The 11,853-nt window shown below is 51.7% G+C and overlaps 1 protein-coding gene across 1 annotated transcript in view; it reads right to left on the bottom strand.

The window, feature by feature from the left end:
- MST1 (macrophage stimulating 1) overlaps nucleotides 1–11,641 on the bottom strand; it is a 47,465-nt gene extending 35,824 nt beyond the window's left edge. The window contains exons 1-2 of the mRNA XM_048857482.1: nucleotides 11,587–11,641; nucleotides 6,500–6,647 (exon numbers count right to left, since the gene is read on the bottom strand). Of these exons, the coding sequence (XP_048713439.1) occupies nucleotides 6,500–6,647; nucleotides 11,587–11,641 (203 nt within the window). The remainder of the gene's footprint in view (nucleotides 1–6,499; nucleotides 6,648–11,586) is intronic.
- Nucleotides 11,642–11,853: the final 212 nt, after the last annotated feature.

The raw sequence follows: 11,853 nt of genomic DNA on the forward strand, positions 1-11,853 counted from the left end.
TCTGGTTCTGAAAGCAGATGGGGAAATCTGCTTTTGTGTGGACTACCATAAGCTAAATGCTGTAACTCGCCCAGAGAACTATCCAATGCCATGCACAAATGAGCTATTAGAGAAACTGGAACGTGCCCAGTTCATCTCCAGCTTAGACTTAACTAAGGGGTACTGACAAGTGCCGCTAGATGACCCAGCCAAGGAAAGGTCAGCCTTCATCACCCATGTAGGGCTGTATGAATTTAATTTAGGGATGGTAGCAGATGACAGAACAAGGAGTAATGATCTCAGGTTGCAGTGGGGGAGGTTTAGGTTGGATATTAGGAAAAACTTTTTCACTAGGAGGGTGGTGAAACACTGGAATGCGTTACTTAGGGAGGTGGTGGAATCTCCTTCCTTAGAAGTTTTTAAGGTCAGGCTTGACAAAGCCCTGGCTGGGATTATTTAGTTGGGGATTGGTCCTGCTTTGAGCAGGTGGTTGGACTAGATGACCTCCTGAGGTCCCTTCCAACCCTTATATTCTATGATTCTAATGTGCTCCCTTTCGAACTGCAAAATGCACCTGCCACCTTCCAGAGACTGGTAAATAACCTTCTGGCGGGATTTGGGGCATTTGCAGTAGCCTACCTTGACGATGTGGCTATATTCTCAGATTCATGGGCAGAACACCTAGAATACCTCCAAGCTGTCTGCTGGCGCATAAGGGAGGCAGGATTAACTGTTAAGGCCAAAAAATGTCAAATAGGCCTAAACAGGGTGATGTGCCTTGGACACCAGGTGGGTCAAGGAACTATCAACCCCCTACAGGCTAAAGTAAATGCTATCCAAAACTGGCCTGTCCCTGAGTCAAAGAAGCAGGTCCAATCCTTCCTGGGCTTGGCTGGGTATTACCGCTGATTGGTACCACACTACAGCCAAATTGCCACCCCGCTGACAGACCTAACCAGGAAAAAACAGCCAGGGATATTAGCCGACTTGTTAGTGGATACTGGAGCATCAGTAAACATTCTAAGTCTCTGGTGGATCTCCGGAGGGAGACCCACTGATAAACAGGTTCAGCTCAGTGGGTATGGGGGAAACATCCAGGAAGCTCCAGTCTGGCAGGATATTCCCTTGCAAACTGACAGACTACAGGGGCAAGTAGAATGCTGGGCTCATGAGGGAAATGAGAAGGGAATCCTAGGTGTTCCTTTCCTCCAAACATTTCAGCTAACTATGGATCTAGCTAATGGAGTGTTATGGAAATTGGAAGGAGGGCCTACAGAGATTTCTGCTGTGCATTGTTGTGCGGCTATAAAGGCAACCACAGCCACCCTAACCTCCGTTAGTGATCCATGGGTACAAGAATTTCCCAGGGTATTGACTAACAATAAGGAGGAGTGTGGAAAAATAGATTCTGAAGTTTTCATTGAGGGAAAAGATCCCTCTCCTCAAAGCTAATATAAATACCCAGCTGCAGCAGAGGAAGGCATTAAAAATACTATAGACTGTCTCTTGAAATAAGGGGTGCTCATGCTTATGCAGAATATCTGCAATTCACCAGTATGGCCAGTCCTTAAGGCAGACGGTATCACTTGCAGAATGACTTCCGTGCATTAAATGCGGCCACCTCTGCAGCAGCCCCTGTAGTAGCTAAATAGAACAAAATCATAGTGACTGTAGGGGCAGCTGGCTCAAAATGGTTCTCTGTGATCAATTTGACTAATGCTTTCCTGGCTATACCCCTCCATACTTCATGCTGGTATAAGTTTGCTTTTACCTATAGGGGACAACAACATGCCTTCAACTGGACTCCCCAAGGTTTCCATTCTTCCCCTAGTATTTGTCATGCCCATGTCACTAAAATGTGGAACCATTTGCACCCTGACCACCGCTCACACGTAATTTCATACGTGGATGACACTTTAATACACAACTCCACTTCAGAAATGAACAGGGAAATCACCAGGGAAGTGTTGACTACAATGCAGGAAACCGGATTTAAGGTAAATAGAGAAAAGGCTCAGTTAGTACAGCAACAAGTGAAATACCTGGATGTGTGTCTTGGGGAGGATGGTCCGACTCCCAATCAACAAAGGGTAGAAACGATAGGAAAGGAACCTGCTCCCACCGAACTTTTAATTTCTGCAGAGGCCATTGAAATGTTCTCTGACAAAGCCAAGCCCCTGTACCAATTATTAAAGAAAAACAGGATTTGGGAATGGGGACCAGATCAACAGAGTGCCCTGGTCACCTTGAAACAAGATTTGGCTAGTGCTTCTGCCCTGGCTTATCTGGACTCTGCCCTGCTCTTTGTGATTCATTTGGCCTCCTCAGAGACAAGCATTGGAGCCACTCTCAGCCAAAGGCAATGTGACAAGCTCAGAGTCATTACGTATGACTCCAGGCTCCCGGCTCAAACAGAGCCAGGCTTTACCGCCTGTGAACAAGAGTGTCTTGCGTTGGTCTGGAGCCTCACGCATTGGGAATTTATTATTGGAGGGTCAAAGGTCATTGTTCAGACTGTGTATATTCCCCACTCAAGCACGTCATATTGGGGAAAATACAGGACGGCCAGGTCTCTAACCCCCGCATTGCTCAATAGACCCTCACCCTAGTAAACTGAGCAGTCGAGTTTAAAAATCAACCAGCCATTTCACCAGCCCACTGTGTGCTAATTATAGAAAGAAAGGCGCATACCTGCCCCCTCCCCCTGGTAAAACACCTTGAGTGGCCAGTCAAGGGAGGCATGAGGCTTGCAGACGCTAAGCAGAAGGGGGTTGCAATTTGGTTTACAGATAACTCAAGTTTCTACCCTATGGGTCATCCCCGAACAGGGTATGGAGCCATCCGTGTAAATGAGGGAGAGATGCTCCAAGGACGAGCTTGCCCCCGTTCTTCCCAAGCAGCTGAGGTGGAGGCAGTTAGAGCTGTCCTAGCTTATGAATCCCAGGACACTTCTGTTACACTGACTCTGACTGGACAGCCAGAGCAATCACTGTGTGGCTCCCCGTTTGATTGAATAGAGAAATGGTAGCTACAGATTGGCGCTCCATTTCTCATTCAGACAAAGGGAGACAAATGTCAAATCTGAACAAGGAAAGAACTGGAGACACCTAGGAGACTCACAGAAAGGGGCATCAGAAAAATCACACAGAAGAAGCACACTGGAACAACAGAGCTGAGGCCTTAGCCAAAGCTGCAGCTACTAGTAACCACACTAGAGACACAGACCCGGTAGAACAAATAGAGGCAGTAACTACCCGAGGAAAAACTTTCGGCAAAGGAATAGATACCTTGGGCTTAAGTACCCTTCAAGGTGGGGATACGGAAATCCGGTCCTTAGCCAAGACAGGGAAAGATCCACAGGAAAATACAGGATTGAGCAAATTGGAGATGTCTGCTGAGCAGTGGATGCAGGTGGTCAAAGACACTGGATAGTCCCCAGCCTGGCACAGGGGGACCTGATTCAGTTTGTGCATGAGCAAGGGCATAGAGGAAAACAGGATACTTTAAATAGGGTTAAAGATATAGGGTGGTGGCCAGGCATGAAAGCGGATATAAATCAGTGGTGTGATAATTGTTTGCAGTGCGCCATGGTTAATGTTGATTGCAAGGTTCAAAAAAATGCACTGGGGCACCGAAGAATAAAGGGTCCCTGGTCCCGGATTCAGATAGATTACATAGGCCCTTTACCCACCACCAGTAGAGGGAATAAATACTGCCTGGTAATAGTAGATCCCTTCTCCAAATGGGTGGAAGCCAGCCCTACTAAAACTAACACTGCCTCGGTCACTGCTAAGAAACTCTTTAACATGGTTTTCTCAAGAATGGGAATTCCCAGAGTAATTGATTCAGATTTGGGATCCCATTTTGTGGGAGATGTTATGCTTTAGGCATTAAGCAATGTTTCCACATAGCTGGACACCCTGAGTCCTCTGGACAAGTTGAACAAACCAATCGCACTCTAAAGGAAGCTTAGAGAAAACAAGTAAAGACCTCAAGGAGGGATTAGGATGAAAAGCTACCAACAGGGCCAGTGCAACCACTAGGCGAAGTAGGCGGTCGCCTAGGGCACCAAGTGGTTGGGGGCGCCAAAAAGCGGTGCCCTGGCTTGGCAGGGAGGAACCGCCTTCCGGCGGCACCAGAGAGCCAGAGCATTGGCTTGAGGGGGCAGTGAGCCCCAGCCATGGAGGAGCTGGCGCGGCGCAGGGGGGCAGCAGCCCTGAAGAGGCAGCGGCACTGCTAGCGGGGAGCAGCCCCTCCTGCCCAGGCTGCGGCCCAGTGCCCCACCCCCCGGGGCTCCTGCAGGCTGCAGCAGATGCATGCGGGCGGTGGCCCCCATGCGCCCTCCAGCTCCCCCCTCGCTGTGCTCCCAGGCATGTGAGCTACGGCCACCCCTCCCACTACCTCAGCACTCTGGGGGGGGAGGGGCTATGCATGCGGCAGCCTGGCGCATGTTTTGCCTCCACGTGGAGCCAGCATCTGACCGGCATGGACATGATAAGGGGAGTCCCGGGGGGCAGTCAGGGAGCAGGGGGAGGGTTAGATGGTTCGGGAGTTCTGGGGGGGGGCCTGTCAGGGGGAGGGGGTGTGGAGAGGGATCGGAGCAGTCAGGGGACAGGGAGCAGGGGGGGTTGGATGGGTCAGGAGTTCTGGGGGTCTTGTCAGGGGGTGGGGAGTGGTTGGATGGGCAATGGGAGTCCCGGGGATCTGTCTGGGGGTGGGGGTGTGGATAAGGGTGGGGACAGGTAGGGGGTAGGGTCCTAGGGGGGCAGTTAGGCTGCAGGGGAGTCTCAGGAGGGGGTAGTCAGGGGACAAGAAATAAGGAGGCTTAGGTAGGGGGTGAGGTTCTGGGGGGCAGTTAGGGGCAGGGGTCCCGGGGGGGCAGTCAGGGGACAAGGAGCAGGGGGGATTGGGGGTTCTGAGGGGGGCAGTGAGGGGGTGGGAAATAGGAGCGAGTGGATGGGGGCGGGGCTAGGGCGGGGCTCTCCCTCCCCCATCCTCTTTTTTGATTGTTTAAATATGGTAACCCAAGGGGAGCCGGGCGGGGGGGGGGGGGCATGGGGGCCAGCATCCGCTGCGGCCTGCAGGAGCCCCCGGGGGGGAGGGTGCCGGGCCGCAGCCTGGGCAGGGGCGGGAGGCGCAGCTGCTCCCCGCTAGTGGCACTGCCGCCGTTGCAGGGCTGCTGCCCCCCTCGCTGTGCCGGCTCCTCCATGGCTGGGGCTTGCCACTGCCGCAAGTGGGACACTCTGGCTCTCTGGTGCCTCTGGAAGGCGGCTCCTCCATGCCAAGCTGCTGCAGCGGCCCAAGCCCAGCAAAGCCAGTGACTTGGGGTGGGGGCTGCCGGGGTGGGGTGGGGAGGGCTTGTGAGGGGGCTGTGCACCCTCCAGGGGAATTCAGGGGGTGGGAAGGGGGGGAACCTGGTCTGGGGAGCAGCCCCTGGGCACAGCTGGCCCCTGGGCAGGCTGGCCCCTGGGGTCTATAAAGGCTCGTTGAGATTTGCCCCTCAATGAACCAATGTCCGCGGGGGTGGGCCGCAAGGTGGAAGTTTTGCCTAGGGCGCAAAATAGCCTTGCGCCGGCCCTGGCTACCAATCATCTTAATGGTTCTAATAGGCTCTAAGGTGATACATGGGTACACTCCCTTTGAAGTTATGACTGGAAGGCAAAGGCACATGCCTGAAAGTTGGTGGTTGGGAGTGGAACTGCCTAGTGCCTGGGAAGATGGTAACAGATGAATGGGTACAAACGCTAGTAGAGACTGTAGCTGATTTGCACAAGCAAGTGGCAGCACAGCTAGGCATAGTACAGCAAAACACAGACAAAAAACTAGCCTCCTGGCGCCAAACAGCCAATCAGAGTGGCTACAGGCAGAGTTCTTCTCCCACACCCCAGCAACACACAGCCATTCTCAGAGGTGGGGAGAGTTGCAAACAGCTCACGGCCCCCCATGGGAAATGGGGATGGGACAGTGACCTATGTTCCCTCTATTGGTGCACATAACAAAATTCATTCCACACATGTGTGGGAAAAATTAGAGGGAACACTGACAGTGACTCTGCCATCCTTCTCCTGCCTGGGCAGGTGTGGGGTGTGAGCAGCCCCTGGATTCCCCACCCCCACCTGGGAAGGGGGAGAAGAGTCCCTCTGCAGCCCCTGGTCTGGGAGAGTGAGGGTGAGGAACCCTAGGAGGAGCAGATGGGATTTGGGGGGGGAAGGACTGATTGAGAGGTTGGGAACAGGCAGAAGTGGGGGGACAGCTTCTGCTGTGGGGGGACAGAATCCCCTCCCCCAGTAGATCTGGGAGAGTGGGTGACACTGATTGTCACCCACACACAGGAGGGGAGGCAATAATCAATAGCCTGTGCAAAACGTGGGGTAGCCTGCTCTCCTGAGCTAGCACTTGGGGGTCCAGCTCCTGAGGCGGGCAGCGTTGCCCTGCTCATGCATCACACAGGGGAGCTCACACACATGCAGCCACACACACTTGTATGCACCCCTAGCTGGGCCCCCATCACCCCACTCACCTGCAGTCCAGCAGCACCGTGCAGCGCCTGGCACACTCCTCGGTGTCTGCAAGCTCCTCCTGCTCCGGACCGGGGCCTTGCTGGCTCAGGGAGAGCAGCTGGGTGGCTTTGAGCCTCTGGAAGTCATTGAGAGGGGAGCGCTGCTGCCCTGGGGGACACAGCGAGAGACACATTCCTGGCAATCACATGGCTGGGGGTGCCCAGCTTTGGCCTCACTCCTTGTCCTGGGCATGGAACCAAGAGGGGTCTGGCGAAGCAGTGGGGCCAGGGAAGCAGAGGTGCCTGGGCAGGCAGCAGAGCTATGGACAGACAGCGGGGCCATCAGTGGGGCCGGTGGGCAGGCAGGGCTGGCCTTACCATGAGGCGAACTGAGGCAGCCTCCTCAGGTGCCAGACTTTGGGGGGGCACCGCTAGGACCCAGAGTGCAGAAAATTGTACCTGCTGCTGGTACATATGTATTCTCTCTACTCTAGATGCACAGAGATGGTGGAGTGCTGTGCTGGAGGAAGGAGGGCACAAGAGACATAACAGGCAGGCAGGAGAAAAGGTGAGAGGGAATAACAGAAAGCAGCAGGAGCTGCAGGGAGAGAGAAGAGGAGGAGCCTCTTATGTACCTCTCTAGCACTCCCAGGACCCTGGACTGATTAACACCAGCTTCTCAGGGAGCTTCCTCTTTCCTGCTGCTTCCCTGAACTCAGTTGATGAGAACGGGCAGTCAACTGAAGTAGTAGGAGCCAGTTAGGCCCTTAAGATGCTGATATCTTCCCTCACTCAGGCCCGGCTACCAGCCTGCTTATTTGTCCACTTCAGTTGAGTGTTGAGAGCCACTATAGCTGGCACAGAACAGCAGTCATGAGTGAAAGAAGAAAACGCCCCTCTGGGGCAGCATTTAGAAAAAGAAAGGAAAGGAAGCTTTTCTGTCTAAGCAGGAAGGAGCTCTCCTGAGATACATAAACACAAATGTTCACGGTGAGCCTTCCGGCCCTGGTGAGGATGTGAGTGGTGACAAGATGCCTGATCTTCCAGTTAGAGTGCAGGTGACCTGGCAGCTACTGCAGCATCCATGTCTCCATCTCAAATGGATGTAACCATGCACATTCCTGAAGAAAAGTGTAGATCAGAGAAGAGTGTGGTGGAGGTGCAAGAAACAGCTGCTGCCAAGTTTAGTTCCTTAAATCCAGATGATCCAGGACTGTGGACCCACTTGAGCAGTAGCCTGAGGGACTTCCTTGTACTGCATGGGCCACAGCAAGTGAAAAACTTCATGTTCCCCAAAGACAATGAAAATAGAAGTTTCCATCCAACACATTACTGGTGTGAAATCCCCAATGGTGACAAAGTGGAGAGGCCATGGCTTATGTACTCAAAAACCCAGAATGCTGCCTACTGTTTTTGTTGCAAACTCTTCCAGTCTAATGTTTCAGCCACACTGGGTTCTACAGGAACAAAGAACTGGAAAAATCTGGCTAGAAATCTGGCATGCCATGAGAAGGCAGCAAATCACCAGAGAGCATTCCATAGGTGGAAAGAGCTTGAGATGAGACTAAGGTTAAAGGCCACCATAGATGATCAGCATCAAGAGAAGATTGCATCAGAGTCTCTTTACTGGCAAAATGTTCTGAACAGGCTCATTGCCATTGTGAGAATGCTTGCTACCCAAAACCTAGCACTGCATGGCACTTCAGATCAGCTGTATATGCCAAACAATGGAAACTTCCTTAAAATTGTGGAGCTGATGGCTGAGTTTGATGCTGTACTCCAGGAGCATCTAAGAAGATGCAAATTCCACTCTTTTGGAAAAACAATTCAAAATGAGATCATACAATTACTGGCAACAAAAGTCAAACAGAAGATTGTGGCAGATCTGAAGTCAGCAAGATATTACTCTGTTATTCTGGACTGCACACCTGACGTCAGCCATACAGAACAAATTACTTTAATGGTGCATTTTGTAACAACAACAGAACCTAGTGAAAGTGTCCCTGCAATGGTGACAGTCAGAGAGTATTTTCTAGAATTTATTGACATTAATGATACTACAGGAGCTGGTATGACAAATGTGCTTCTTAAAAAGCTGGAAGATACAGGAATTGCAATAGCTGACATGAGAGGTCAGGGCTATGATAATGGTACCAACATGAGAGGAAAGAACAGAGGAGTGCAGACATGGATCCGAGAGTTAAACCCTCGAGCTTATTTTGTCCCATGCAGTTCTCATTCATTGAACTTGGTGGTCAGTGATACATCATCAGCCTCTAGTGAGGTTGCTGAATTTTTTAATGTAATTCAAAGCATCTATGTATTTTTCTCTGCATCAGCTCATCGATGGCAAATTTTGAAGCAACATCTGGGAACATCCTCTCTGACACTGAAACCACTGAGTGCCACATGATGGGAAAGTCGAGTGAAGGCGATAAAGTCTATCAAACACCAAATTGGGAAGATAGATGATGCCATAGTTGCCATTATGGAGGATAATGCTATGACAGGAACTGTTTGTGGGAGAACAGTGGCAGAGGGAAATGGAATCACCAGAAACCTACATAACTTCAAATTTCTGTGTGGCTTAGTGTTGTTGCATGACATACTGTTTGAAATAAATGTTGTAAGCAAGAGACTCCAAGGTGTTGACCTTGATATATCTGGAGCAATGGAACAACTGGACAAAGCAAAGTCATACCTACAGTCTTACTGGTCAGATGAGGGATTTCAAAATGTTCTGAAGAGTGCACAGAAGTTGGCAGAGGAACTTCACACTGAAGCTATTTTCCCACCCATTCAAGAATACAAGAGTCACCAAAGAAGACATTTTGATTACGAGGCATGGGATAATCCCATAAGAGACCCCAAACAACAATTCAAAGTTCAATTCTTTAACCAGGTGCTAGATTGTGTAATACAGTCAGTTGAAGAACATTTCATGCAGCTCAAGGAACACAGCAGTATATTTGGGATGTTGTATGATATTCCAAAACTCCTCACTATACCTGAAGAAGACCTACACCAGCAATGCAGGGCACTACAGACAGTGTTGACACATGATGACATGCATGATATTGATGCAAGTGATTTAGGTGATGAACTGAAAGCCCTTTCAAGATACATTTCAGCAGAATCAACTACAAAGGCTGTTCTGGAATATATGTGCTGTGACAAAGTTCCTCCTCTACCTTGGTGGGTCTTGCACTTATTGGCGGATTTGCTCGCCTTGGAGATTCACGGTTGCCTTCAGTTTGGCCATTTTCATGAACCCACAGTCCAGGTCAACCCCTCCTGTGTCTGACCAGGAGTTGGGAGGTTTGGGAGGAGCTCGGGCCCGCCCTCTACTCTGGGTTCCAGCCCCGGGCCCTCTGGAATGCAGCTGTCTAGAGTGCCTCCTGGAACAGCTGTGTGACAGCTACAACTCCCTGGGCTACTTCCCCATGGCCTCCTCCCAACAGCTTCTTTATCCTTACCATAGGACCTTCCTCCTGGTGTCTGATAATGCTAGTACTCCTCAGTCCTCCAACAGTATGCATTCTCACTCTCAGCTCCTAGTGCCTCTTGCTCCCAGCTCCTCACACACACACATGCCACAAACTGAAGTGAGGTCCTTTTTAAACTCAGCTGCCCTGATTAGCCAGCCTTAACTGATTCTAGCAGCTTCTTGATTGGCTGCAGCTGTTCTAATCAGCCTGTCTGTCTTAATTGTTTCCAGAAAGTTCCTGATTGTTCTGGAATCTTCCCTGTTACCTTACCCAGGGAAAAGGGACCTACTCAACCCAGGGCTAATATATCTGCCTTCTATCACTCTCCTGTAGCCATCTGGCCCGACCCTGTCACAGTGCACAAATAAGATGATCACCCTCTTTCCAAATGCTTTTGTTGCTCTGCACATACTTCTAACACTTCCTGTAACAGTTGCCAGTGGCTTCTCCAAGCTGAAGTTAATAAATATGCTCCACAATGACACAGGAGAGGCTGGTCAGCCTTGCAACCATCTCAATAGAGCATAAGCTGGCCCAGACTGTGGACCTTCAGGAAGCAGTTCAAATCTTTGCAACCAAGAAGGCACAGAAAGCACCACTTTGATTATTCAAACAGATAAAAATGCCAGTGTTTACTATACAGACAAGAAAAGTTACATTTGCTGTTCAGGCGTTTAAAGTTAAGTGTTACTTAAAATTTTTGAACAAGGCATTTTAAGTTGTTAGTTCTCCTTTACTAGGGTAGGTAAAGCAGAGCAGTACCATGATAGGAGTAGAACAGGAAGAAGGCAGAACTGAGACCTTTCAAAGTTTTGGCCAAAGCAAGGGGGCTGCCTCAGGTGCCAAAATGTTGTGGGCCAGCCCTGGGCAGAGGGGCCAGCAGGCTGGCAGAGTGGCCAGCAGTGGGGCCGGCAGTGCAGCTGGGGCACATCTATGGCTGCAGCAAGGGGGCTATTTCAAGCTGTATTTTGTATCCTCTAAAATTCCCAGCCATAGTCTGACTAGCCTGTTAAGTGCCAGGCCAGGTCCAAGCTTGGGGTGCCAATGGGAGCTCCTCAGTGCCAGGGGGCCCTGATTCCATACCCCTGCATCCCACACCCCTCCCCAGAAGCTATCTGAGACATCTCAGCACATGTCTCTGTCCAAAGACAGGGAAAACTGCGCCGGAGACCCGGCCAGCACTGGTCGGCCAGCCAAGCCAGGACAGAGCACATCTGAGAGTGCAGCCAGTGTCTGGGCCGCTGCCCTACTGGCTCTGCCAGCATCCCTGCCCCACAGAGCCCATGGTCTGGCCCCAGTCAGGGGCACCACTTCTCACTGGTGTCCACCTCCCTCTCCTCTCTTGGCTGGAGCCATGACCCAGCTGTGCTGGTCAGAGTCCTTTGCTCTGTGGGGCTTGAGCACGAAGCAGGGAGCAGCTGTTCCTGCCCTGCCTCATGGGGCTTTTCCCCAGGGTCTCCCCTCGGCTGCCTGCCCACAGACCTCCTTGGCGGGTGCAGGAGGGAGAGGCGAGTGCTGGGCCCCATGCCAGACCAAGAGGGGCCCCTCTGCCCTAGTTCCTGCCCCACTGGGAGGGCAGGCTCGCAGCAGGCCCTGGCTGCCCCAGGCGGGCACTCCTACCTGTGCTGAGGGCACAGGCCAGGGCAAGCAGCAGCACTGCTCCGGCCTGCATCATCCTGCTGCGCCGTCAGCCTCAGGGATTGTTGCGGAGCCTGTGCAGAAATGTGCTGGCCGAGGTTGGACTGTCCAAGCAGGGCAGTGCCCTGAGGGCCACCCCCAGTTCTCCGCTCCCGATGGGCAAATATTTGCCTCTGGGCCATAAGCCAATAATGCAGCTCTGGGGAGTGGGAGGGTCACCATTCAAGGGATTCCCAGGCAGATCACAGA

The sequence above is a fragment of the Caretta caretta genome, chromosome 7 (genome assembly GCF_965140235.1).
Source record: "Caretta caretta isolate rCarCar2 chromosome 7, rCarCar1.hap1, whole genome shotgun sequence".
In the NCBI taxonomy this organism is placed as follows: domain Eukaryota; kingdom Metazoa; phylum Chordata; order Testudines; family Cheloniidae; genus Caretta; species Caretta caretta.